We start from the raw sequence: 27234 nt of genomic DNA, 5'->3' as shown, positions 1-27234 counted from the left end.
ACTTATTTTAAACCATAAATTTAAAAAAAAATTGTTTTCTTTCTTAAAATTTATGTCAAGTCAAACAAACTCATATAAAATGAAACTGAAGGAATAGTATTGTTATCATCCTCATCCTAGGACATGTTGGAACACCATACATATATTGCAAAAGAAAAAGGAAACAAAAAAAAACAAAAACATGAAGTGCTTAAATTTGGTTGTGGTTTGGCACTCAAGAAGGGGCAAGCAACCAAATATTGTTGGCCAAATGTTGAAATTGAATGGATAATCTCATGACAAGTGTCACCTTCAAAATGGACATATTGTTCACCACACACATATACTAGTGTGGGCCCCATTGCAGATGACACATCATAGGGATCCATGTGAAAAAAACACAATCTTTATCTTCAAGTAGGAAATGACAACACCCCATAAAAACCCCACCTTAAAAAACTAGTGGACATCATTAATAACACATACGTATTTGGCACAAAGTGGGTCCCTTTCTTACTTTAAACGCTCCCGATTCCTCGGCATATTTTCAATTAATCGCCCCCTTACTTGTAAACATAGATTGTGTCGTCTTAAAAATGGACATGAAAAAAAATAAATTCATTTAGTTATTTTTTTTGTTTAGTATATTAAAATATAATTTGTATTTATAGCATACATTTTCAAAATCGAACCAAGTTGCTCGATAGATAGCTGCAATTCGTTCATTCAAATTTGGATCATGTTAGATTGTCATGTTTAAGATAACTTATCTGATCATTTATATCATAGTGATGTGATAAGTTATTCATATACATGGTGGGATAAGTTATCCTAGAATAACTAATTCCAGGATAATTAATTATGGGAAAACCTATTCCCAACCAAATAACCACGTAGGGTGTGACCAATATGCATCCTATGTGACATTTAATGTGTAATATGTTACGTAGTACGTGTTTTTTACTTATTCAATATTATATAAATTTAAGTATCTATTAGTGTATATCCAAAACTAATGATATAAATATTGATTATAACTAAATGAAATGGCATGTTTAATAATTATAATCAAATTAAATAATTATTTGTAAGAAAAAAAGAAAAAAAAAGGTCAAACCCCACCAACAGCCGATTAAATCGGCGTAGACCACTAGTGCTAGATCTGGCGATTAATTGTCTGGCTTGTATTGATTTGCCCAGAGAGTAATGCCCAACACCCCGCCCAAAATTACCCACCCAACCTGTGTTTGTATATTTTTTCATCCACAAAAAAGTATGAATGGTTTTGAAAACATGAATTCAAGCTCCGAAAATTGTGCATCTATGGCTAATAATTCTTCTCCCACCGACGCTTCTAGCAAGAAGATTCGGAAACCATACACCATAACCAAATCTAGAGAAAGTTGGACTGAAGAAGAACACGACAAGTTCCTTGAAGCTCTTCAACTGTTATGTCCCTTCCTTTTTTTATTTTGTTTTTGACTTATCGTAGATTTTGAAGTTGAAATTTAAAAATTGAGTTTTTTGAAGTTGTATTTGGACATGTAGTTTGTTTGGAAAAGATTTGTGAGTAGAAGTCCAAAAATTCTTCTACCTTTTCTTTTTTGACTTCTCTTTGCTCACGAAGATTTTGAAGTTGAAACTTGAAAATTGAGTTTTTTGAAGTTGTATTTGGATATGTAGTTTATTTTGATTTTTCTTTTTTGAAGTTTTAAAAGTTGATCTAAGCTGGTTTTTGGAAACTTGAAAATATTTGGATAACAGATTTTTTAAATTTGATCAAATTTCATGGTCAAATGTATATTTGAAAATAAATTTACTCTTAAAATTTGTTCTTTTAATTGTGAAGAAATGTGGATTTGTACATACAATTGAGTTTGTTGTTGGTTTTGGATTTTAGTTATATATATAGTGGAACTACTCAATCTCAATTTAGTTGACACTTTCTGAATTTCGAGATTTCAATAAGTTTTCTAAAAAATTTTTTTTGCATCTTTTAAATATTTGAATTGTCTCAAATATATAAATTTTGTTTATGCAAACTTGAAGAATTCCATGTTCAAATTAACGATCAAACTTAAACGGTTTGAATGTCGAAATCTGAAATATATCACATAAATTGGGACAGAGGTTTTATAGGTTTGTGCTCAATTGAAGCATTTTCTAGCATTGACTCCGAGCTAATTTGGATTTAGCTCCTTTGTGTTACAAATTGTTTGTATGTTTCATCTGTTTTAAGGCTCACTGCATCGTTTATAATCGCAGTTCAGAAAAAAAAAAATTGCATTTTTCTGAAGCTTTGTTGTTTCTTCTTAATTCGGATTATTCAGGTTTGACCGTGATTGGAAGAAAATTGAGGATTTCGTAGGCTCAAAGACAGTAATTCAGGTGTGAATTCAATTGTGTTTCATCTTTCTGATGAAGATCAGAAATACTTGTTACTTTTGTTATGTGTATATGTATTTGTTATATGTTGTTGATCACCACTTAGTTATTACTATAATTATATGTGATTGACTCATTCGTAATCATGTGTGCACGGACAAGTAGCAATTCTCTTTGGATATCATTTCGTTAGTCGTTTACTTAATGTGTATTGTATGTTGCCAGGTACATTTGTAAAGCTTTGCTTACAAATTTAAGCTCTTTGGAGTTAATTGTTGGTGTGTGACATGCATTCAAACGTACCTGGTATATAATCTAGAGCTGACTTATACATGTGTTAATGTGCGCGATTTTAGTATTTTATTAGGCCTTTTTCATTGTTCGATTTGGAGAAACTTTTCATCAATTCCTTTCATTCTGTTTAGGTTCAGAGCACTTGGCATAACATAACGATGTATTAGAGTATGCTACGTATGTATACATGGAAAATCTGTTTATACGAAACATTTGTCCTAATATTCTCGGTTACAGATTCGCAGTCATGCACAAAAATACTTCTTGAAGGTCCAGAAGAATGGTTCAATAGCACATGTGCCACCACCTCGGCCCAAGCGTAAAGCAGCTCATCCTTATCCCCAAAAGGCATCAAAAAATGGTTGGTTTGCCTTTTCAAAGTTTGTTTTATGTCTTATTTGGTATATCCAATCTTATATAGCTTCTCACTTTTTTCCTGGAAATACTTTCGTGTAGTGTTAGTACCGTTGCAAGCATCCATGGGTTACCCTTCTTCAATGAATTCCCTTCCACCTGGATATCCGTTATGGGATGACGTGTCTGTACTTATAAATTCTCCGTCAGGCGGAGTAATGCCATCACAAGATGAATACCATCTTCAAAGAATTCAGGGTACAAGTAAGTGATTGTAACATGGCACTTTATCTGCATACATTGTAAATTTTCTTTATTGTTGAGGGATTTTTCTACACTTATTTCAATGTACACGTTACTGATTCAGCTGATATTGGATCAAAGGGAGCTACATTGATTAGTAACAGCAGTATGAGTGGCATTAGAAGTTCCAACAGAACGGCGCCGAGTTCTGAACTCCCAGACCAGAGTAATCTAGGTTCTGTTCCTCATGGTAAGGATCTCTAGCATAATTTTTTTAACTTAGCCTTGCAACGCGTTGCTTGAGGTAAACATTATATATGGTCTCCATACATTTCGCCTATTATGTCATAAGTTTTCTCGGCATATATGTTATATAGCTTTTTCATTCTTAGTTGTCCACTTGTCCTACCTCTTTATTTGGTACCGCATATCATTTCGGGCCCATTTGGCCATAGATTTTCCATACAATTTGCCATTATTTGGCAAGTATTTTTGGCAAATATCCCAAATTCTCAAATACTAGTTTTTTCTAGTATTTGGGCCAAATCTCATTATTTGGGATCTTTTGAAAATTGAAATTTTATATCAAACTTTTATCTTTTACAAAAACATCCTCTATAGTAGTCATTGCATTGTATTACATAATTTTTTACGTGAACATCAAAGTAGTGATGAAATATGAAAGTGATGATATGGTTGTTGATGAAAATGATAAACAATCGGCTCAGGGTAACAAAGTCATGTGCTTTGTCTACTTCACAATGTATGGAATGATGCTTGTTGCACTCACTCCAAACTATCACATTGCTCTAGTGTCATGGACACTACTTGTTATTTGTTACAACGAAGATCCAATTGACTTGTAATATAAATTTATGGTTAGTTTTGATAGTTTTTTAAACTTATGGTTATAAATTATATTTTTCTAAAAAAGTGAAATATATTTCCCAAATACTACGGCCAAACACATCGTGAAATTTCACCCAAAGCTTGGGGGCAAACTCAACTGGGGTAAAATGTTTCTTTTGTCAGTTTTCTCTTGATATTGAAAAACATGGTGTGGAATTTCTAAATTAAATATATCCGTAAAATTTATAACTTGTCTAAGTTGATAGTTGTCGTACTTCTTTTGATTTTAAAGTGTTTTGTCTGTATTAAATGAAAGTGTGTTCCCGTACTCCCGCTACAGGCATACCGGACTTTGCAGAAGTCTATAGCTTTATTGGGAGTGTCTTTGATCCAGACACTAGAGGTCATGTACAGAAGCTGAAGGAGATGGACCCTATTAANACATCAAAATAGTGATGAAATATGAAAGTGATGATATGGTTGTTGATGAAAATGATAAACAATTAGCCTAGGGTAACAAAGTCTTGTGCTTTGTCTACTTCACGATGTATGAATGATGCTTGTTGCACTCACTCCAAACTATCACATTGCTCTAGTGTCATGGACACTACTTGTTATTTGTTACAATGAAGATCCAATTGACTTGTAATACAAATTTATGGTTAGTTTTGATAGTTTTTAAAACTTATGGGTATAATTTATATTTTTCTAAAAAAATGAAATATATTTCCCAAATACTATGGTCAAACACATGGTGAAATTTTACCCAAATAATATTTGCCAAGAATATTTGGAAATCTATGGCCAAATACTAACTTCATAGTGGTATATTATTTCCTCGCTCATGCATGACACTTTACTTGGTCTTTGATGTGTCGCCACCTCTTCCATCCACTTGCCAAATCCTAGTTCTTAAGGAAAATCGCAACTTTGATCGATTCCACCGCTTAGTGTAATTCCAATTTTGGTCCTTGGCTTATCCAGATTTGCATATTGAACTTTTTATCATGCAAATGTCAAACATATGGTGCAATAATAGAAGGACTGGTTTTAAAGAAAAGAAAAAGTTCCTCGAAGATTGCTTGCGTAAAGCTTGGGGGCAAACTTAACTGGGGTGAAATGTTTCTTTTGTCAGTGTTCTTTTGATATTGAAAAACATGGTGTGGGATTTCTAAATTAAATATATCCGTAAAATTTATAACTTGTCTAAGTTGATAGTTGTCGTACTTCTTTTGATTTTAAAGTGTTTTGTCTGTATTAAATGAAAGTGTGTTCCCGTACTCCCGCTACAGGCATACCGGACTTTGCAGAAGTCTATAGCTTTATTGGGAGTGTCTTTGATCCAGACACTAGAGGTCATGTACAGAAGCTGAAGGAGATGGACCCTATTAATTTCGAAACTGTGAGTTTTCGATCTATGTAAATTAAGCATCATACATTTACTTCATATATTATTGTAGTACTGTTCTATTACTACCTCTGTCTCCTTTCCCCTCTCACCGTCCTTAGTTAACGTCTTCTATATTGCCTTAAAGAAATTTAAATATGTGGATTCGCTAATCATGTTAGTGTGTTTCCTCTGGTTGCAGGTTTTGATGTTGATGCGAAATCTTACAATGAACTTATCCAACCCGGACTTTGAGTCCATTGTGAGTGTGCTCCTTTCACTATACACTTAATGAATGTTTTATCTATGTGGCTTTTACACGAAGATGAGAATCTTTATTCATCTTCAGATATTAAGCGATTCCGTGGAAGGGATATATAGGAGAATTATATTAGCCATATTCAAAAGAACAGGTTTATCCATTGATCCTACAACAATCTGGAATCTTCACACCATTGTCCATTAATTTTCAACCATGAAATATTTTCCTCCCTCCCGTTAAGATTTGAGAGGTTAAAAACGATTTTCCTACCATTGAAAAGATTGATTTGGACCCTTCGTTTGTTGTTCAACAGCTATTATACCTGTTCAAATGGATGGTGAGCTGTTCATAAATGAAACTCAAATATCGAGTACGAATTCTTGATCTATAATCTAGTTTGATCATGTGTCAAAACAATCAAATGCTATGATTTGGGGGTCGAGGGCCAGCTTACTTGATGACACGTTGCATAACCTACGCCTTCCCCACGCCCACTGCTCGCCCTATGTATTAATGAATGAATGTGTGCTATATGGCAAGAATACTGTACCGTATTGCATATTATACCCATGCTACCATAAAATCTCATATTGGAGATATTCCTCGATAATTTTATTTTTCAACTCACTCACGAGGAAATCACAATGCTTTCGAGGATAGGTTTAGGGCATACTAAGCTTCATTATTTATATTCCCTGCCTTAAAAGTCCTTCATAACTGACTGTGTTTGCCATTTTTTGTGCAGAAAAATGTATTGTCAACGTATGATCTCAGTTCAAAAGTTGTCGGTCTTCCTACAGGTGGTGCTGTCAATAACCGCAATGATCTATCATGTCAAACCATATGATAGAAACTCTAGTTACTACAGTCAGTATCTTTTCCTAGCTCATTTTTCAAAATTTTCTTATTATTCCTTCTCTCATACTAAGAGAGTTAATCCTCCTTTTCAGCGTATTTGTCTGTAAGACTCTCCAATCGTGCATCTAAGAGCTGATAATTCTTCATCTCTGAAAGAGTCTCAGAGTCGTGCCTACGGATAAGAGCATCTTCATCTGGTTTTCCGCTTTATGCTCAGTGGTAACTGGTCATGGAAGATGTTTCATTTCGAAGTTGAGCTTAGCTCTAGGTTCTTTTTCTTTTCTTCCTTGAAATGTATATCACCTCAATTTTGTGTAGTGTAATATTTGGAGTTTGTGTAAAACTTGTAGCTTTAATAGGAATAATATAACAAGGAAAAAGTTCTTTGTACCTCATTGCCTTCTTTAAGTATGGATGCAGGACACAATGAGGCTGTGCATATGATAAAATAGCCAAATTGTCGCATTATGAGACTCAAGTTAAGCTATTATTTCTCTTTTTGTTTGTGTTGTGTGCTGAGCACTGATAGTTGCGAATCACTTTCGACGAAAAATTATTTGTATATTATAAAGTTTGTCAACTTCAACTCAATTAATTTTCTTCAATTTCAACTCAAATATTGTCAAAATGCTGCTTAGGGATTCAAGGAAAATATGATACATATGAAGGCCTAAGCACACCTCAATCTTGGGCCAAAACTTCATCAATTAGTCCCACACAATATTTATTTGACATTAAGTTTTACGTGTAAAATATAAGTTTAGGTAAATATTCATGATAAAAATGATAAGAAAGTGAGCTAGATCATAATAAATGTTTCGAATATTATGATCAGTAATGATGGTATTGATGAGATTGCAAGATTGAAGGTTTATCTGAGCCGCACCTGAACTGTTATTATAGGTTAAATTGCATTGTGCAAAAACTAGCAAACTTTCCACATTTTTTAAAATTCAAACGTGTCTTGATAAGGCAAAATTCTCACATTTTTATTTGAGATTTCAAATATATTCTCTAAAGCTTGAATTACCAATCTTCAACTTTGTCAATGTTTCTAAGTTTTTTCAACAAACACGTAATGTAAACTCAATTTTCATATTCAAAATTTTCGATAAATATTTGTAAAAAAAAAAAGTAGTAAATTACTTCAATAAAAAGGTAAAGAAGAAATAATGGGCTTAATGCCCAGTAAAGGTCCAATTAGTTATAGAACTCTATCTGTACTTTGAAGGCTTGCAGGCCCAGGCCCATTTACAATTCTACATATAAATTCTTAATGAGCTAAAGAGCTACACTCTGCTCTTCTCTTTTACAAAAACCCTAATACCTTCTCGCCGTCAGCAATGGCCACCGCTGCCGCCATCCCAACGACCACCGTCCAATCGTTCGAAAATGACATGGCTACTGACGGTGGCTCCGCCGCAAACTCCGTTCCTCTTCCCGCCGTGATGAAGGCTCCGATCCGTCCCGACGTTGTCACTTACGTCCACGCCAACATTTCGAAAAACGCCCGACAACCTTACGCAGTGTCAAAAAAGGCCGGTCACCAGACCTCGGCTGAGTCATGGGGTACTGGTCGTGCCGTTTCTCGTATCCCTCGTGTTCCTGGTGGTGGTACTCATCGTGCTGGACAAGCTGCTTATGGTAACATGTGTCGTGGTGGTAGGATGTTTGCTCCGACTAAAATCTGGCGCCGTTGGCACCGTAAGATCCCGGTTAACCAGAAGCGTCATGCCGTTGTTTCTGCCATTGCTGCATCTGCAGTTCCTTCACTGGTCCTAGCTCGTGGACATCGTATTGAATCAGTTCCCGAACTTCCTCTCGTTGTTTCTGATTCAGTTGAGAGTATTGAGAAGACTTCTAGTGCTATCAAGGCTCTGAAGCAAATTGGTGCTTATGCTGATGCTGAGAAAGCTAAGGATAGTCATGCTATTCGCCCCGGAAAAGGTAAAATGCGTAACCGTAGGTACATTTCTCGTAAAGGACCACTCATTGTTTATGGAACTGAAGGGGCTAAGCTTGTGAAAGCGTTCCGTAATCTCCCTGGAGTTGAAATCTGTCATGTGGACCGATTGAATCTCTTGAAGCTTGCTCCTGGAGGTCATTTGGGAAGGTTTATTGTCTGGACTAAGTCTGCATATGAGAAATTGGATGAGATTTACGGTACATTTGATAAGCCATCTCAGAAGAAGAGGGGATATCTATTGCCTAGGCCCAAGATGGCCAATGCTGATCTTGCTAGGATCATCAACTCTGATGAGGTTCAATCTGTTGTGCGGCCAATCAAGAAGGACGCGAAGAGGGCAACATTGAAGAAGAATCCTTTGAAGAACCTGAATGTGCTGTTGAAGCTTAACCCATATGCGAAAACAGCGAGGAGGATGTCTCTTTTGGCTGAGGCACAAAGAGTCAAGGCTAAGAAGGAGAAACTTGACAAGAAGAGGCATCAAATCACTAAGGTATATCCTTCAAATTTATACTATAGTCTATAGTCTTTGATTTACCTTATAAGCATTTTATTGATAACTTCATAAAATTAAGTACTTTGATGGAAAAAAATGAATTTTAATATATTTGGCTGCCTTAAGCTAATCATAAGCTAATCATAAGCTAAATATTGAAGTAACTTCGTTGTAAGTCATATACTTTAGAAATATAAAAATGTGTATGCAATGTCTCATAATTGCGATTCATTTATTTGCCTAGACATACAACTAATGTTCACTAGAAATAATGATGCTTTTGCATCTGCTATAATGGTTTAACTGTTTCTATATGCTCTGTTTGCTTAAGATGAGTGTTATGTGATGCCATTATATTCCTTTCCCTTCCTGAGATTGTTTATCACATTATAAACTTAATTTTATGTTTGATAAGCTCTAGTGAAGTAAATAGCTTCTGAAGAAAGAGTGAGTTGTGAAGTGACAAGGGATCCAGTGTGATTCTGTTTGAGTTGGATGGTTCAGTGTGCAAAAAAAAAGGAGCTAACAACTTATTTTTTGAAGAACTTGAAACTAAAATGATATGGCCGTTTCATTTATTTGCCTACATATATGTCGGTTGCTTACTATCTGCGTGCTCATTGTCATATGTGTTTGCGTCTGCTATATCACAAGTACAAGTGTTCTCTACTTGCTTAAGTTGAGTGTTCTATGATGCCAATGTATTATATTCCACTCCCTTTCCCTCCCTTAGATTGCATATACTGAATGTCAATTATATGTTTGATAACCACTAGCGAAGCAAATCATTTCATGAAAAGAGTGACTTGTGAAATGACTATGGGTTCAGTGTGATTCTGTTTGAGTGAGATTGTTCAGTGTGCAAATAAAGAGAACCTTTTTTCTCTTTTTTGCACAATTAACAGAAACAAATACATTGTCAAGATTCAAGAAACTTAAAGACTAAAATGGTAGTATAGTGCTTTCACCACAGACGAGTGTCTTCAAGTACACGGCAAGAAAGATCCTGGTTTTGATCATAATCTTGTATTTGTTTTGTGCTTTACGCACTTAGTTGTGTGTAGTTTAGTGTAATTGTCACTGTATTATTTACTCTACTTTTTTATATTACAGGAGGAAGCATCAGCTATCAGGTCAGCAGGCAAAGGTTGGTTCAAGACAATGATCTCAGATTCCGACTACACAGAGTTCGAAAACTTCACAAAGTGGCTTGGAGTTACTCAGTGAAGGGATTTTTCTTATTGTCAACAAGTTTCTGGTCTTTTTACATTTGTAAGGTTACACTTAAAGTTTTTTAGTGCCCATATTTTGATGTTTTTGTTGGAGAATTTTGCTGAGGAATGGTATCAAATATTTAAAAGAATAGTTTGTTATTTATGATAATTTATACATGCAACTGCATGTTTGATCAGTTTGTTTGGCTTCTCATGATGTAGTTCATTTGAAGATGACAATAATGTTTGTTATTTAGTGTTTGTTGGTTTTTATGCTATCAAATAGTTTATCGTAAGTACTATGAAAATTGAATGGTTTCATAAGGAGTGAATCTTGGTAAAATTGTTAAAAGTTTAGAACACGAACAACATCAAAAGTGAATTCCATGTAATTACGACTAAAATATGAATATTGGAGACTTTCTTAACTTTACCATTCTCAAAAAAAAAAAATATTGGAAACTTTCTTCTCATATTTTATTGTCAAATTTTCTTTTAGTTGCAAGTATTTTTCATAAGGAATATGGTGTTAAGGATATATGCTGTTGATGAAAGCTTATTATTTATGTATTATCTCCAAAATTGCATCACTGATCAATTGGATGGTTTTGAACTTGTGACCTTCTTTGCGTTGAAATTGGATGGTTTTGAACTTGTGACCCTCTTTTCTTCTATGAAAAACTTTCAGTGTCCATAAGCAAAACTTGCTGACTTTGAAGTTTTGTCCATACGACAGGCAACCTCCTTTCGCATAAGTAATGTCAAAAGTTCAAGATCACTAATCTCCAACGCTATGCTTGAAATTAAAATTAGGGAAAATTAGCAATTAAGTCATAATACATAATATAATTAGTCAAAATAACAACACTTTAAAATATTTATTTAAAATGGCAGAATGACAATATTTTTACAAATAATATATATTCAGATTTTAGTATTTTAAATTAATTTTATTTATGGAAAGAGTCCTATATTGGACCAAATTATATACCAATAACCGTTTAAAGTGAGAAAAAAATTAAACCAATACCATTAACCTTTTTTCATCACCATTCACGTTTCTTCCCCAACTTTCACGTTTCAAGTTTATCTTTCTTCAATGTGCAAAATTGTTGTTCATCAAGAAGTTTTCTTTATTGTTCAACGAAATCTCTTTATTAATTCAAGCAGATTTCTCGGTTGGCAAGGTAATTTCCATTATCCATTTCGATTAGTTATTTTGATTTGTTTTCAATATCACCGTTTATGGTTTATATTTCGCATTGTACATATTACGGATTTTCCGTCAAATTTTTTTATTTTTATGTAAGTTTGTTTACATAATATTCATCTAATATTTATGTATTTCAATTAGTTATTTAGATTTCTTTTGATTTGTTTTCAATATAACCGTTTATGATTTATATTTCGCATTGTACATATTATGGATTTTTCGTTAATTGTTTCGATTTTTATGCAAGTTTGTTTACATATTCATGTAAAATTTATGTATTTTAGATTTTTAGTCGATTAAACAAAAAAAAATTCAATTTTTTTCTGATTTCATTTTAATATTTTAGATTTATTAGAATCTACAAATTCATTCATACGTTTATTTTGTTTGATTTTTAATACATTTATATTTGCTTTTAGAGTTTTAGATTTGGGGAAAGCATCTGTCTGTCTACAATGTCTGAATCAACAGTTTATTTATGTATTCATTCTATCTATATATCAACAAATTTTACATTTTTTGTTTTTACATTGTATTTCAATCTCAATTAGTATACCAACATGTTTGTATTTCCTTCTTAATTTGTATTCATCCTAACTGTATGCTAACAATTTTGTATTTTATTGGGTATTCATTCTGTATTTCAATCTCAATTTATATGTGAACAAGTTTGTATTTCTCTTTTGTTTTGTATTCAACCTAATTGTATACCAACAAGTTTTGTATTTTATGTGCCTAATTTACCTTTCAAAGTCACTTTGTATTTCAAATAAAGAGAGTATTTAATTTCTTTTGTATTCACAACTTTATATTCAATCACTTTGTATTTATAACTTTGTATTTTCATTTCACTTTTGTATTCATACTAGATGAATATTGCCCGTCCTATGCACGGGCCCAACAACGTGAATTATGATGTCATTTATTTGTGTTTAATCTGAATTGTCACCAGAGATCTAGGACCTAAGTTGTATTTATATTTGAAAAATGTTAGAAAAAATATATATATAAAAAATATAACTTGTTGTTTATATTTATATATAAATATATTGAGATACATGTAAGATTGTTCGATTCAAAAAAATTTCAATTTTCTTTTACAAAATGAAAAAGTCATCCCAATTGTTTGGCACGGTATACACTTAAACAATAATCCACAATTTTATTAAATATTTATTTAATAAATCAATAATATTTATTTAATAAATTAGTTCGATACAATTCAATCGATCTTTTATATTCTTTTTACACCCCTACATACAATCATATATATCGCACTTACCTATTACTGAAATGACTAATTTCTATTACTTCCTTTAATACACTTGCAAAATCAAACCCAAGTGTATGTGTCATTGGCTCATTACACTATCCACCATCCTATGCTACAAGCGTATGTGTCATTGGCTCATTACACTATCCACCATCCTATGCTACATGATTAACAAAATGTGTCACTTTTCTACCAGTGTTCGTACTTCGTAGTTTGCACCATGAACACATAAATCACATAGGGATATTGAAAATATTGTCCATGGCCAGAATATTTCGCTACTTTGTACTTTCAAAGAGTTGCTTCCTATTCCAAAAAGAGAAAAAAAGATTAAACATTTCGAAATACAAAGCACTAAACCAATTAAAATCCATAGCCACATTTAAAAAATTACTATGGAGAACATGTGTGTGTGTGAGAAAATTACTTTGGAGAACATGTGTGTGTGTTGAGAGAGAGAGAGAATGCAAGACAACGTATTGGATCAAATCAAGGAACAGTGAAAAAAAAACTACTTATGAGTACTATACCCATTAGTCAAGACTTCAAGTTATACTCCTTTAGAGAGGGGTCGAGGAGGGCACAAAGTTAATAAAGGCCAAAAATCGTTGCTACAATCTAAGGATACATCAAAAATTTAATTCTTTCTCAAACCAATATAGGATCCTTTCATCATTAAGAATAAACCAATTAACAATTCCTTGTTGTTTCTTTGATAAGTCGATGCTAACAAGCAAAAACTCTATGGAGATGCCGGAAACTATGCAAACAATGACCAAAATAATTGATCACATTGAGTTCCTTTTAGCATGACATGTTGCAACCAAATTGACACAAAACAGTTGATGAAAACAAGCATGTGCAAGAATCAAATTCAAAAAAATGTTTATCATGGCTGAAATAGAAAAAAAATACGTATCTTCTTACGCATTCATGTGTTGTTCGCTGGATGTTTAATGATCCTTCCTTCTTCAAATTCCTGAAAATCATAGAAAACGGTATACAATAAACTTCACCAACTACCTTATCTCAACCTTTTAGTGTCAACAAGGCAACATTCATGCTAGCTGATATCATCTTTAGATAGTATAATGTTACCAACTTAGTTACTAAAATACATGAATGCTTTAAAAGATAAGTTTTTTTTTTCTATTTCAGCCATGATAAACTTTAACAGAAAATAACTAATCAAAAGTTATTCAGTTACACCAAAGAAGAATCGACTCTACTGACAAGTGGCGTGAAAAATATGATTTCTTGAATTCGAGCAGGAAGAGGGAAACAACCCGAAATCAGAAATACTTACCAGTTACTAATAAAGTTTATGTTGAAAACATAGCCAATAATGTAATGCTTAAGCATTTCTCCAAAGTGATAATAGTATGACTTTACAATGTTATAATCCACTTCTTAAAATGACTAAATTTGTGATAAATTTTAAAATTTGACTGGAATAGATACAAAAAGTTGACTCTTGTTCATAGTTATCTATCCCAATATCCCGATAGCATCTCATGACTTAACAAATTTCGAAGTATTCACAGAAGTGTAAACAAAATTTTTTCAAAATCATTACTTAAGCTGCCAAGGGACATGCCATGTTCCTCCATTCGACACGGCAACTTGGGACCTTCTCGCATTCGATGATACTTTCTTCATCCTCTAGAGGTGTGTTAATGTCCACTCTGTTTTCCACATTTGCATGTGAAGTAGAAATCCATGATCATTTGGAATGGAGAAACGAAAATGCGATCATATAACAAATCACCATACCCATAAAAAGAAAAATGAATATTCGACAAAAAAACCAACAATTTATACATCAAAGACATAGTAACATACTTTTTTGAAGAGTCTGATCGCCAATTGATAAGAGACGATCACGAGATAAATGCAAGAAAGTGGTTTAAGAAGCATTGTCGGTCATCCAAAAATAATATAAGAACACAAATATCACCATAGACATCGTCTGATTTCAAGTGCCAATCACGGTAAAATTTGCACATATCACACACAAACTTAGCGTGTTTTCCTTCAGATTGCTTTAGTTTTTCCAAATCAACATCTAAAAGCAGGGAAGCATACTCTTATTTTAGAGGTGACCAAAATTATTAAAGGTCCAAAGTATATAAGTATTCGACATATTTAAGCAGTGAACATTCACCTTTCAATTGACTTGTGTTGTAATGTTGATGACTACAACATCAATATTTGCCCCCGACGTAAACACAACATCAGCAGCTTCAGGGTCCCCATACGTCTGCTTCGTCAGCAAACTAAGCAAATGAGTAAACAGTAACAAATTGGATAAGTGAATACAGCAAAGATTATTTTTTCAGCTTTGCATACTGAATAAGTGAACATGCAAAAATCGTTGAGGTTGTAGACGTTGACAACAATATGAAATTATGTATAATACACAAGAATGCGTAAGTATTTCTTCTAACATAATGCCAAAAAGGACCCATATTATACTCAAATTACAAGGATAACTTGTTGTCTACTAAACATTTCGACATAGCGCATGGTAAATATTAAAGACAGACGTTTTGCACAAACATTACAGGACCAAACAACTACATAAACATGCTTCCACATTGTAAGACATTACAACAACAACAACAACATGCCAAATGTAATCTCACAAATGGGGCCTGGGAAGGGTGGGACCTTACCTCTACCTTTTTGAAGTAGAAAAATTGTGTCCGATAGACCAGTGGCTCAAAAAAGCATATCAACACAGGTTTGAAAAAGGAATTGTAAAACATTGTAAATATTATAGTATTTATATACTCCATTGGGAAAGAAATCACCCACATTTGCTTCTGCGGCAGGATTAACATTTCCTAAAGCAAAGAAGAATCACCAAGTACAACCACTCTCTTCACATTGCTTGCAAAGATTGAGCTCCTCTTGACAGCCTAACCAACAGATAACGATGAAACTTTTGTTATTGCAAGGGAAAAATTGGAAACTTAAAAATCAAAAGTTTTAAGATATGACATACCAAAACCAAGTTTGTCAATGGTCCTAATGCAAGTATAGACACTTCACCAAGATCAGAAACTTTTTCCACCAAGAATTCATATGCAGACTTGTCGATTTTTTTTTGAATTTGGAGAAGGTAAAAATAAGTTTCCTAATCCAACTGAACCATGAACAAAGTCTGCAACACGTGGTTCCCCTCTCTATAGCAAGAAACAAGAGTTAGGTGACAGTGTGTTGAGAAGCTACAAGAGAGAAAGGAAAGTAAGCATAAACTGAACTTTTTTTTTGTGTAAAAGCAACCATCGTTTTTCCTCTTTAATCTATTCTAATATCTATCTACACCGTAGAAAAAACTTAAAAAATTAGCTTCATGTTACGTATCTTCAAATGATGCTGCAGCAATCACTTGTCTCTTTGGAATACATAGTATATGAGATTGCAAAGAGAAAAAAATGTTACTATTAGAAGGAATATACGGTAAAAATAAAAACAAAATTACCTTCAGAGGTTCAGAGCTACCCTCTACCACCGGAACATCCAGATATCCTGCAGCTTCACACTATCATTTTGCAAATTAAGTTAAAGAAGTAATTGATCAAGAACTTGATCCATAAATATCTAGAAGGTGGAAATTTTAAACACTATGAAAAGAGAGAAATTTAGATAAATAAAATTAAAATAAAAAACATACCAAAAGTAATGCATTTCGTGTAACATCTTTTGTAGTAATGTTGCCAAAGATAGTATCCAAGCCTATGATCTCAACTTCTGGTGTCTGAAATGCCATTAGTACTGTCATATTGTCATCTATTATCAACGAAAACAAAATTAGCTCCAATGAGACAAATGGGAATCACATCGAACATGAAGCTCATCAAGAAACACACATAAACACAACTCAGCCTCCTGAGTACCTATTATGAGAGAGATACAGGTCTTTCTTTTTCATTTACCGGCACAATTTATCTCACATATTTGAGACAACAGAAATAAAAGAATTTCTTGATATTTTTTCAAGCATCACTAAGTATTATACTTTTATCTTTTTCCTGGTTGATGAGTCATCAAGTATCATATTTTTAAGAGTGCAATAGTTTCTAATTGAATGAAAGACAACTTCTATGCCAAAGAGTCACCAGAAGATATGCTCCTGGGGAATTTCCTCTTTCACGAAGAACTAACTTTCCCGGGAAAGAGATTTCAGAACAGAAAGAGCAAACTATTCCTAGCTAAGATAAGTACAAAGAAGCTTCCTTCAAACTTCTCGATCTGGGAAACCTCATCAAGTATGCTCTTTCGGGATAAGGAAGAGAACAGATGGAAACCAGACGTTCAAGTAAAACATCCTGCTATTGCATTGTGTTTTCCCTTCTCGAAGACATCTTTTTTTTATCAAAGAACGACTCTCCTCAAGTTGGATTTTGGTTTGGTTTCACAGGTTGCATTTATTTGATACTTCTTTCTTACTCTCTCTAGTATAGAACTCACAGCATATTCTTATTGATATTTCGTCTTGTCCTTTATTTATTATATAATAGCCAACAATCTTTGCTACTTTAGCTTCCTCAATATTATTGAAGTTCGAAGTTTTCAGTCCAGAGTGATGTTACAGATTGTTAAAAGTAAGAGTGAGTACTACATAAACGAAGTTTGCAAACCAAAATCCTACTATAGTTGTTACGGAAGAATCAAGAGAATTATAGAAACCACCTTCTGAAATTTTTCGGAAACGGTAATATAATTTCTTATGTTCCTGTGTGTTAGTATTAGTACTATCTCTCAATTTCTTTATGGAAGTAACAAAACATCCCATGACTAAAAGAAGTCTCAAAATTTGAAAAGATCGTATATAAAGTTAATTGCATACTTTCATATATTAAAAGTATAGCTAATTTTTTTTTGATAACCAAGAAATCCGTCTATAACCCGCCCTTTTGGACCAATCACAACTATTTATCTCCAACAAAAAACAATCCCAAAATTCACAAGTTCCGAAATGAATGAGATTATATTCTATCTGATTATTGTAATCAAAATGGACACAATAAAGTAACTTGGATCCCTTTACTTTATTGAATCTGCCCTTCCCTTTGCACTTCTAACAAATAAAAAGAAGAATCTTCAAGTACACAAAACTGAATTCCCGAAAAGATACCACATTCCTATAAGAACTCCCCAAATTAAGCTAGGTGTACCTGTAGTATAATCGTTTCTTTGAGGAATTAATATTGGTTTTTGGGTATAAAGCTTTGTCAACTTCCCTTCTCAAGTAAATGAAAATGTTCACACCTACGATTAATAAATTGAAAAGGAAACACTAAATTTCAATAACCAAGAACAAAGGGAAAACAAATTTTGAAATAAAAATCCATAAATAGGAGAAGATGGAGAGAAGATTCATTATTTCTCAATAAGCAGTCAGTAATTTATTATTTCTTAGATATAAATCTGAAACTATATAAAAAAAAAAGCATATATGTGTGAGGACTTTGAATATATGTGTGAGGACAACATAAATCTTTACATCAATTATAAAATTAGGGGAGAGAATTAGACATAATAATAACGACGTCAAACCTATATTTTAGTGGTAAAAATTAAAAGTTTGAAAAGAACTGGAAGAAATCTGTTGCAAAATTGAAAGAAGAACATACCTGGAATTCGTTGTTGTTGGAGTTGATGGAGCAAGAGAAATGGAAGAACTGATTCCTGTATTGAAAATCTTGCGTCTATTTTTTGCTAATGAGGAAGGTGAGTGTTCTAGAATGATGGAGAGTGAGTATTTGTCAGGTTAAATTTACTATTTTGCTCTTGGTCGTCCTGGTCGTCTTCATTTTTCTATATAATAGATATTGTTGTATTCAACATATAGTTCATGATTCATTAGTTTGTATCTTACCTTTCAAAGTCACTTTATATTGCAAATGAAGAGAGTATTTCTTTTGTATTCACAACTTTATATTCAATCTCACTTTGTATTTATAACTTTGTAGTTTCATCTCACTTGTGTATTCATATATTGTTGTATTCAACATATAGTTCATGATCGATTAGTTACATTAACTTAATGAGATACAAATTATTGTATGCATTCAAACAAAAAAAAAAAGAGCTACTAAACTAAAAAAAAAAAAACAATTTCATTCGTTATACATCATAATTTAGATACAAAACATCTGAAAAAAGCTATAAATTCCAAAGCATACAAAGATTTCACTGATTCAATCAGGGAAAAAAAAACAACACTCTTGTACTCGACATATACGAATATCTCATCCAAACAAATCAAAAAATAAAAAAAAATACCTTATTGTTTTTCGATTGTTCACTGGACGCGACAAATTTATAGTTGTCAATTTTAAAAAATTCTATTTCAAAAATATGTTGTATTCAACTTGAAGAAGCTTTGAAAGTTATCAGAAGAATGATTCAGAAGACAAACTAAATTATTTTAATTTTTTTTTTTTTATGTTCTTAAGAAGAAAGCAAAAAAACGCTCGACGGAAAGATGGCTATTTATGCTCTTTTCAAAACGTAACTGATTTGTATTTAAAATCGTTTTTACCTCTTTTGATTTGTTTTATTCCATGATCTGTTCTGTTATTAATTATTTGTATTCTTTCAAATTAATAAAAATAAAATAAATACATAACTAATCCCTTAACAAACTAAAATAATGACATTTTTAATAAATAATGAAACAGTTGCTAAGGAGTCCACTAAAAACTAAAATATTTCTGTTTCGAAAATTTTCCCTTGAAATTATCCGTCTAGAACCGAGTCGGCCCTGTATCCCATGTTAAACTGCTGTGGCCCAGCCAAATAGGGGGTCAGGATTGGGCTTACATTGATACAAACAAGATTGGCCCAAACAAAGAAATCAAGAAACTGAAATTTTTCCCGGTTTTCCTTTTTTTGGGACAATTATTTAGTAAATAACCTTTTTTGATTTATAAATCTCAAGAGAAAACATTAGATCACGGTTTAAAATTGTGTTGATTCAAGGGAAGTTTTTGCTAGAACAGTAAGATACTATTTATCTTTCATAACTTATTATAAATGATAAACGACGATCTAACATTTAATTGTAAGATTTCAATAATATATAAACGAATCAAACGTTACTAGAAGAATTATTTTTAATGAATAATAGTTACATAACTTTTAATAGCAGAGACTAAATTTAAATAATGGCCTAAAAAGAAACATTTGGCAATTACATCAAGGTCTTATTTTCATATTTTGTGTGTCTAACATATTAGTTTTTTAAAAAAATAAAATAAGTTTACTCTTATAATTTAATTAGTGGAAGCAGACTGCATATTATAAATGAATCTAAACTTTCACTTTTACATTGAGTTGTCTCTTTTCATGTCAAAAGACAGAAACACAATTATCAACATTCGAATCAGCAATAGTAAATTTCAGCAAAGTAAACCTATCATGGACACACATCATTTCTCACAAATTAATAAAATTAATTTTTTTTTGTTAAAATTTTTAAAAATATTGAATAGGTGTAAGGTTGTGATGAAGTGACAAATACTTTTCGTACCCCCAAATTGAAAGGTGCTAGACAAACTAAGGGTAAGCGAGATAAGGAAATTAAGCAGTTGGCCCTATATGTAAAACCTTGCCACGAGAAAGTCTTTCTCCAATGAGAATAAAGAAAGTTTTTGGATAAGGCAAGAAAGGAATCCACCCTATGACACCAAGGGATAAGAGGTGATTGCTTGCGATAACTTGGTGAAGGAAATCTAGAGGTCTCGAGTTGGAGTCTTCTTTGTTAGGGAGTTCTTTACCCTAATCATGTGTGACTCTCTGATACATCTGAATTTAATCGGGCTTTAATATGACTATCAGATACCCATATCCACCAAATATCAAGAATTTATAAACTTAAAATTTTATTTCCGCCTCTGATATCAATGATATTAATTTGCTGAAAGATCTCATGCTTGTAAGATCTTTAACTTGATAAGATCATATATTTATGCCTAACCTAATTTGGAGGATCTAAAACAAACTTTATTAGGTTGAGTAGGCTAACCTTTTGCTTATCTTATTGATTAGCTGTTTTTAAGAAAAAACCTAAGTATTAGAGTACGATAATATATTTTCCCTTTTGGATTTATATCCACGCAGCATATTACATTGACAATTATTACTTAATTAAAGTAAAAAAAAGTCCCAAAAATATACATGATCTTTATGGTTATCATGATTATGGTTAATTCCAAGTCATAAACATTATTGTTCTTCCTTAAAGATGAAAGTGATGTTTCACCTAATACATGTGAAACATTAATTGTTCACAGCTAATTGCATAATTAATTACCATATATTATAGTACTAGTTAGTTTCATTGTTCGATTCTTCGCATGGTAGCCTTGTAACATAAATTTGGTGAGTATCAAAGTGAAAATTTTCATTAAGAGGTTTTAAAATATAAATATATATACATATAAAGAAGTCAAAAGGATTCAATCACGTGACTCAGCTTTGAATGTAACCAACCATTTATATTGAATTGTGGTCAATTGAACGATGTATTCAAAAATTTATATGTAGTATATTGATTAAAAAATTGATTTTTATAGTTATATATTACTCAATTTAAATATCTTAGCAAAAAGAATTTGTTCTTTCTTTGATAGTTGCTTAAAATTATTGATGTCTAAAAAAAAAGGTAATCCATCTAGTCCAATATAAATGAATTATTGACACCTTTTTATGATCCAAAACAAGTGAATGCTTCAAAGTTAAAAAATGTATTACTCCCTCTGTCTCAATTTATGTGACACATTTCAAATTTTGAGATTCAAACAAGTCTATCTTTGATTGTAAATTTTTCATATATCTTTTAAATATTTTGAATTATCAATTATTGTGACTTATAGTACTTTTTATGTAGTTTACAAATATATAAATTTCATTTTAAAAAATTTGAAGATTTCATGAGTAAATTCTCAATCAAACTTAAACTGTTTGACTCTCAAAAAGCGAAATGTGTCACATAAATTGGGACAAAGGGGGTATTTTTTTTTTAGAATAACCCTTCATTGTAATGGAATTTCAAATATTTTTAACTATGATCACTCTTTTTCAAGAAAAAGTTTCTCAAGAATCAAAAGAGTAATATCAATAAATTATTCTTTGACTAATGTTTGTGAAAATCTTTTTGATATATTATATTCTAACAATTTTTTTATATTGGATTGGACGGATCGGAGCATATACTATAAAAAATAATTTGAAGTGACACTAATAACTGTTAAAACATGTTTTTTGCACAGTGGATTAGGACATTCCTAGGCCAATTATTCTTCTTTTATCACTTTGCTTTGACTTTTTACTACAATATTATTATTTTTATTTTCCTTTCTTTTTCCTCCCTCCTTTTGGGGTTTTATTAATATATATTTTTGTCCTTTCTATTCTTATTTTTAGAAAATCATGAATTTTCGCAACTAGCATGTGTTTCGTAATTTCAGAATTTTCATAGAATAATTGAGATCATGTAGAACTTAGAAAATTAACAAAAATATGTATATTTAGTGTTTTCAAAAGAAGGAAAGAAATCAACAAAAATTATGATAAGGTGATTAGTATTTTTTTATTCTTGATAAAAAAGTTTTGTGATGATCTTTTTTCTAGATATAGAATCATCTTTATTATCCTCCAATGTAGGCGTTTTCACATAAATTCAAACTTAATCAAACCTAAATATAAATATCGAAACCGAAAAACCAAAATAAATAGGTGAAGGGAGGGAAACAAAAGAGTGTAACCGTCGATTAGTTAAATGTGTTACACAAAAGGCACCTCATGCCCATGTGAAACCAAGGCAGGTGATGTGAACGACGCGCAACATATACGCGAGTGTGCCCACTCTCTTTAATTTTGTATTTATACTAGTATTAAATAAAAAGTTGTAAAAGAAGATTTTAGATTTTCTTGATAAACCGCATCAAAAAAATAATATATTTTTTTTACAATTTGTTATATAAAAAAAATCATAATCTGAGGAAAAACCTTCTGTTTTTGACCTCTTTTGATATCGTATTTCTTTTTCATAGTTATATACAACAACGACAATTATGTATCTAATATAATCTCATTAGGTAAACCCTTGGCCTTATTATCTCTATTTTTATGGAATAAAAATGTTGTTTGCAATAAATCGTAAGCTCAGAATATGATAAAAAAAAGTATTGGCATAACTATATGTCCCTATAGTTCATTACTTGCCCCTCGGAGATGAGAACAAAAGTCAGTATACAATTTATCCCTTCAGATTCTACGAAAATTTTTATTATGGTAGAAGTTCAACCAACAAAAGGTGTGTGAGACATTATTAATTTTTTGATATGTGGATAAGTGAGTCATTTATCAACTTTAAAGCAAAAATGCTACCACTAACAAGAGAGAGAAAATATATTTACACAATAAATTGAGTTGAACAAATATAAAAAAATGCAAGAGAAATAATACGCATTTGCTGCTTTTCTTTTTTAGTTGTTAATATTATGCTAATTTTGAGATTGCATTGGATATGTTATTATTATGAGAGAAGGGTCAAATATGCCCCTAAACTTTTCGAAAAGGTTTAGATATACCCCCGTTTAAAGTTTGGCTCACTCATACCCTCGCTGTCCAACTTTTCGTCTAGATACACCCTTATGGGAGTTAAATGCCAAATGGAATTGTCACGTCATTTTTACATTACCACGTGATATTTATATTAAAGGGAAAATGGTCAAATATACCCCTAAACTATTCAAAAAGGTATAGATATAACCCCCTTTTAAATAAACTACCCGACCCATTTTCAACAACTTTTTTAAATTTTTTATTTTTTTTGGGTAAATCCCAAAAATGAGTAATTGACTAATACAAAATAGGAAAAATATGAAAAAAATAATATAAAATTAACTCCAAAAATTCGCAAATAAATATAGTAACCTTAAATTCAACAATTTTTTAAATTTTTATTTTTTCCGATAAATCACGAAAATGAGTAATTGATTAATAAAAAAAATATGAAAATGACTTTATGCTGAATTTTTAGGCTATATTTTTCATATTTTTTATTAATCAATTACTCATTTTCGGGATTTATCGAAAAAAAATAAAAATTTAAAAAAATTGTTGAAATTAAGGTTACTATATTTATTTGTGAATTTTTGGCGTTAATTTTATTTTATTTTTTCTTTTTTTTTCTATTTTTTATTAATCAATTACTCATTTTCGGGATTTACCAAATTTTTTTTGTTGAAAATGGGTCGGGTAGTTTATTTAAAAGGGGGTATATTTAAACCTTTTCAAATAGTTTAGGGGTATATATGACCCTTTTCCCTTTAATATAAATGTCACATGGTAATGTAAAAATGACGTGACAATTCCATTTGGCATTTAACGCCCATAAGGGTATATCTAGACGAATAGTTGGACGGCGAGGGCACGAGTGAGCCAAACTTTAAACGGGGTATATTTAGTCCTTTTCGAATAGTTTAGGGGAATATTTGACACTTTTCCCTATTATTATTGTAGTTTATGTTAGTTTGAAGAAATTTTATAAACCTAGAACAAAAATATCACTTTTTTAATCTCAATCCCGTCAGAAATAATACATTTCACTAAATATATAATAATAAAATGAAAAATGATTGTGGATCCACATTTTATACTTGTTGAAAAATTAAATTTTGAATTTTCTTTCCTAATATTTTTATAAAATCAAAGGATGGTAAATCAAAAATACATATTTTGACGTTCAAACTGAATCTGTAATTTTTTATTTTTTAAAAAATATTTTTGTTGATGTTAGAAAAAAAGTTACACCAATGTTGTAAAGAAATAAAGATTAATTTTTCAAATTTTGATTTTCTCTCTAAATCTAGTCATCTTTAACTTAAATACATCATTATTTTAAAAAAATAATAAAAAATAAAATATTTTTTTAAATTAAAATAAATTAAATGTATTCCATAAAATTTTAAGTACTATTTTATCAAAAAAAATTAAAAGTAGAAAAGTAATTGTGATGAAAACAAAAATACAAATTATATTACGTAGCAAAATATCATATCAAAATAAATTTGTCAAACCAACATATAACTACGTAACATATTCAATATAATCTCAAAATATTAAAACAAAGAAGAAGTAAATCCACATTTTAATTTATCTTGCATTTTTTATGTATGTTCAACTCAATTTATTGTGTAAATATATTTTCTCTCTCTTGTTAGTGTGGTAGCATTATAGCTTTAAAGTAGATATATAACCACTTATCCATGTGTCAAAAAGTTAATTGAGCCTCACTCACCTTTTGTTAGATATATGGCACACTTATCCTGTTATCCATGTGTCAAAAAGTTAATAGAGCCTCACTCACCTTTTACTGGTTGGGCCTCTACCATAATAGTAAAAAATTTCCAGATTCTACATGTTAAATTACATTGAATATGTTGTTGTTATTGTCATCGTAAAATCAGTACTTTAGTCATTTCTTCCTATTTATTGTTTCAGTATCACTAGTCACTTCAACAATATATTTAACCCCCCCCCCGCCGCCCCCCCCCCCCCACCCAATCATCTACAACAATATTGCTATATATGAACAATGCACATAACTGTTGGAAGTTGATTGATTTGTTTGCACATAAAGTAGCTAGATCAGAATTCAGATCATAGGAATAACTTTATAAATTGGAGTGCAACTAACACTTATTAATCAAGAAATTAATTAAGAATGACATTGATATCTCCACATTTTTATGTAATTAAAATTAGACCTAAATTAATCTAACAGTGAGATAAATAATTCTTGGTGGTAGTAAATATATTACTATCATCTAGTGAGATTTCTGTTACCTACCGTTTACATATATCTGTACATATAGGATGTTTACACTACATCGATTCAACATATCAGAGTTAAGTGATAAAAGTATATGTACATATCAAGCATCTATATTTGTTTGGGAACTTTTTTAAAACTCAGAAATACTAATTAATATTGTCACAAATCTTTTTTTTTTTGTTTTTCATCAATATTTAATATCTGTATTGAAACTCGATTGATTCGGTGAATTCGCTCCCATATAGCTCATAAATCTTGTAATGCATGAGTGATGTAATTAATAGGCTTTCTTGCATGTTGGTTATTGAGCATTTTAATATTATTTTTTATATCAAATTTGCTCATTATTTTGGTGTCTTAATGTTGCCTAATTACTCCTGCATTTGGCCATTGACTTTGTGGTCATATAATGTTGGCAGAAACGTTCCAGTGAACGTTGGAACCTTGGCAGCATGTTCATCAGCCATTGATGACATTAGTTACCTCTCTCATTATCTCATTCTTTATTCCTCCATTGTTCTTTGTAACCTATGTAACACATGTAACTCTAACACCATTTATCTTCACTATTTACCACTTCATTATCTTCTTATTTATTCCTAGGAAGACTTCTTCTAGTATAAATAGTGGTATTCTTCATTTGGTTTGGTACACACAACACATAAGAAAAAATATAGAGTGAAAGAGTTACTCAAAAAGAGAGTTCTTATTAGTTGAAGGGAGGTGTTCTTTTTTTGTGGAGCTTTGGACTCAATTCTTGTCCAAGTTGTTGAGTTATACTTTGTGAAGGCTGTTGTATCCTGGAGGGGACAAGTCAAAGAGGACTATTGCTGGACCGGTGAAAAATATTTACTGTAGTGGGCTTGAATCTCTTTAAAGAGAGCGAGATATCCGTGCCTCAGCCTAAAGAAATTGTTATTTCCTCATTTCATTTTCAGTTGTAATCTTGTATTTTTGTTATCTTGTAAATTTTTCACTAACACTGCATAATAATAAGTAACAATAATAATCCTAATAAGAGAAACATAGTTCCTTCTTTTTTATATCAATCGTTGATTACATATTAGGAGTGATTTGATAACATAATTGGGCTACTTCTCAATTTGGTTAATTCTTTTTTGGTACAATAAAAGATATTATATAAATTCCTTATATAATTTCTTAATCTATACGACTAAAATCAGTTAGGAAAAGAAATTTTATATTCTAAAGTGAAACTTCCCAAATCAGGAAATGTCTTGTTGTTAAAGCCTTTTATTTTTCAATAAATTGACATATTGATTTACCTTCTTTTATATATATGTGTAATCGTGGACTTTTTGGCTTTTAGCAAATATTTATGAATTTCAATGATAATCCTCAATGGATAATATCGTTTGTCCTTCTCATTGATAAGTAAGTTTTGTGTTGAAAACACTTCTTACCATAACACATATACAAATATATAAATACACTTTAATATAGTTATCTTTAAAAATATTACATGATTGTACCGCCGTTGTTTCTGCCCTTGTCATTATTGTTGTTGTTCTTGTCCATAAATTCTTTCAAAAGAGAATTCTGTCATTAGGGCTTATTACTCATGCGTCACAGATGATGAGTGCA

The 27234-nt window shown here is 31.4% G+C and overlaps 2 protein-coding genes and 1 pseudogene across 3 annotated transcripts; 2 read left to right on the top strand and 1 right to left on the bottom strand.

Moving 5' to 3' along the window:
* Positions 1-1236: 1236 nt before the first annotated feature.
* Positions 1237-7001, top strand: LOC125865980 (protein REVEILLE 8-like). 2 transcript variants are annotated; one of them, XM_049546260.1, is made up of 9 exons: positions 1237-1427; positions 2310-2367; positions 2896-3019; positions 3115-3270; positions 3380-3505; positions 5397-5506; positions 5694-5753; positions 6499-6620; positions 6704-7001. In XM_049546260.1, the coding sequence occupies exons 1-8, from the start codon at positions 1255-1257 to the stop codon at positions 6598-6600; spliced, it is 909 nt and encodes a 302-aa protein (XP_049402217.1). In that variant the 5' UTR covers positions 1237-1254; the 3' UTR covers positions 6601-6620; positions 6704-7001. The 2 variants fall into 2 exon arrangements, with proteins under 2 accessions (XP_049402217.1, XP_049402216.1); XM_049546259.1 differs by having other exon boundaries at positions 3115-3276.
* A 905-nt stretch (positions 7002-7906) lies between these two features.
* On the top strand, positions 7907-10349 carry LOC125865977 (60S ribosomal protein L4-1-like). Its single transcript, XM_049546256.1, has 2 exons — positions 7907-9070; positions 10187-10349. Exons 1-2 carry the CDS (start codon positions 7955-7957, stop codon positions 10298-10300), a joined length of 1230 nt encoding a protein of 409 aa, XP_049402213.1. The 5' UTR covers positions 7907-7954; the 3' UTR covers positions 10301-10349.
* Positions 10350-14653: 4304 nt separating this feature from the next.
* Positions 14654-25186, bottom strand: LOC125864249 (probable uridine nucleosidase 1; annotated as a pseudogene).
* Between the last annotated feature and the right edge of the window lie 2048 nt (positions 25187-27234).

This window comes from Solanum stenotomum, chromosome 5, assembly GCF_019186545.1.
Source record: "Solanum stenotomum isolate F172 chromosome 5, ASM1918654v1, whole genome shotgun sequence".
Classification (NCBI taxonomy): domain Eukaryota; kingdom Viridiplantae; phylum Streptophyta; class Magnoliopsida; order Solanales; family Solanaceae; genus Solanum; species Solanum stenotomum.
This window is presented reverse-complemented; position numbering and strand designations above follow the sequence as displayed.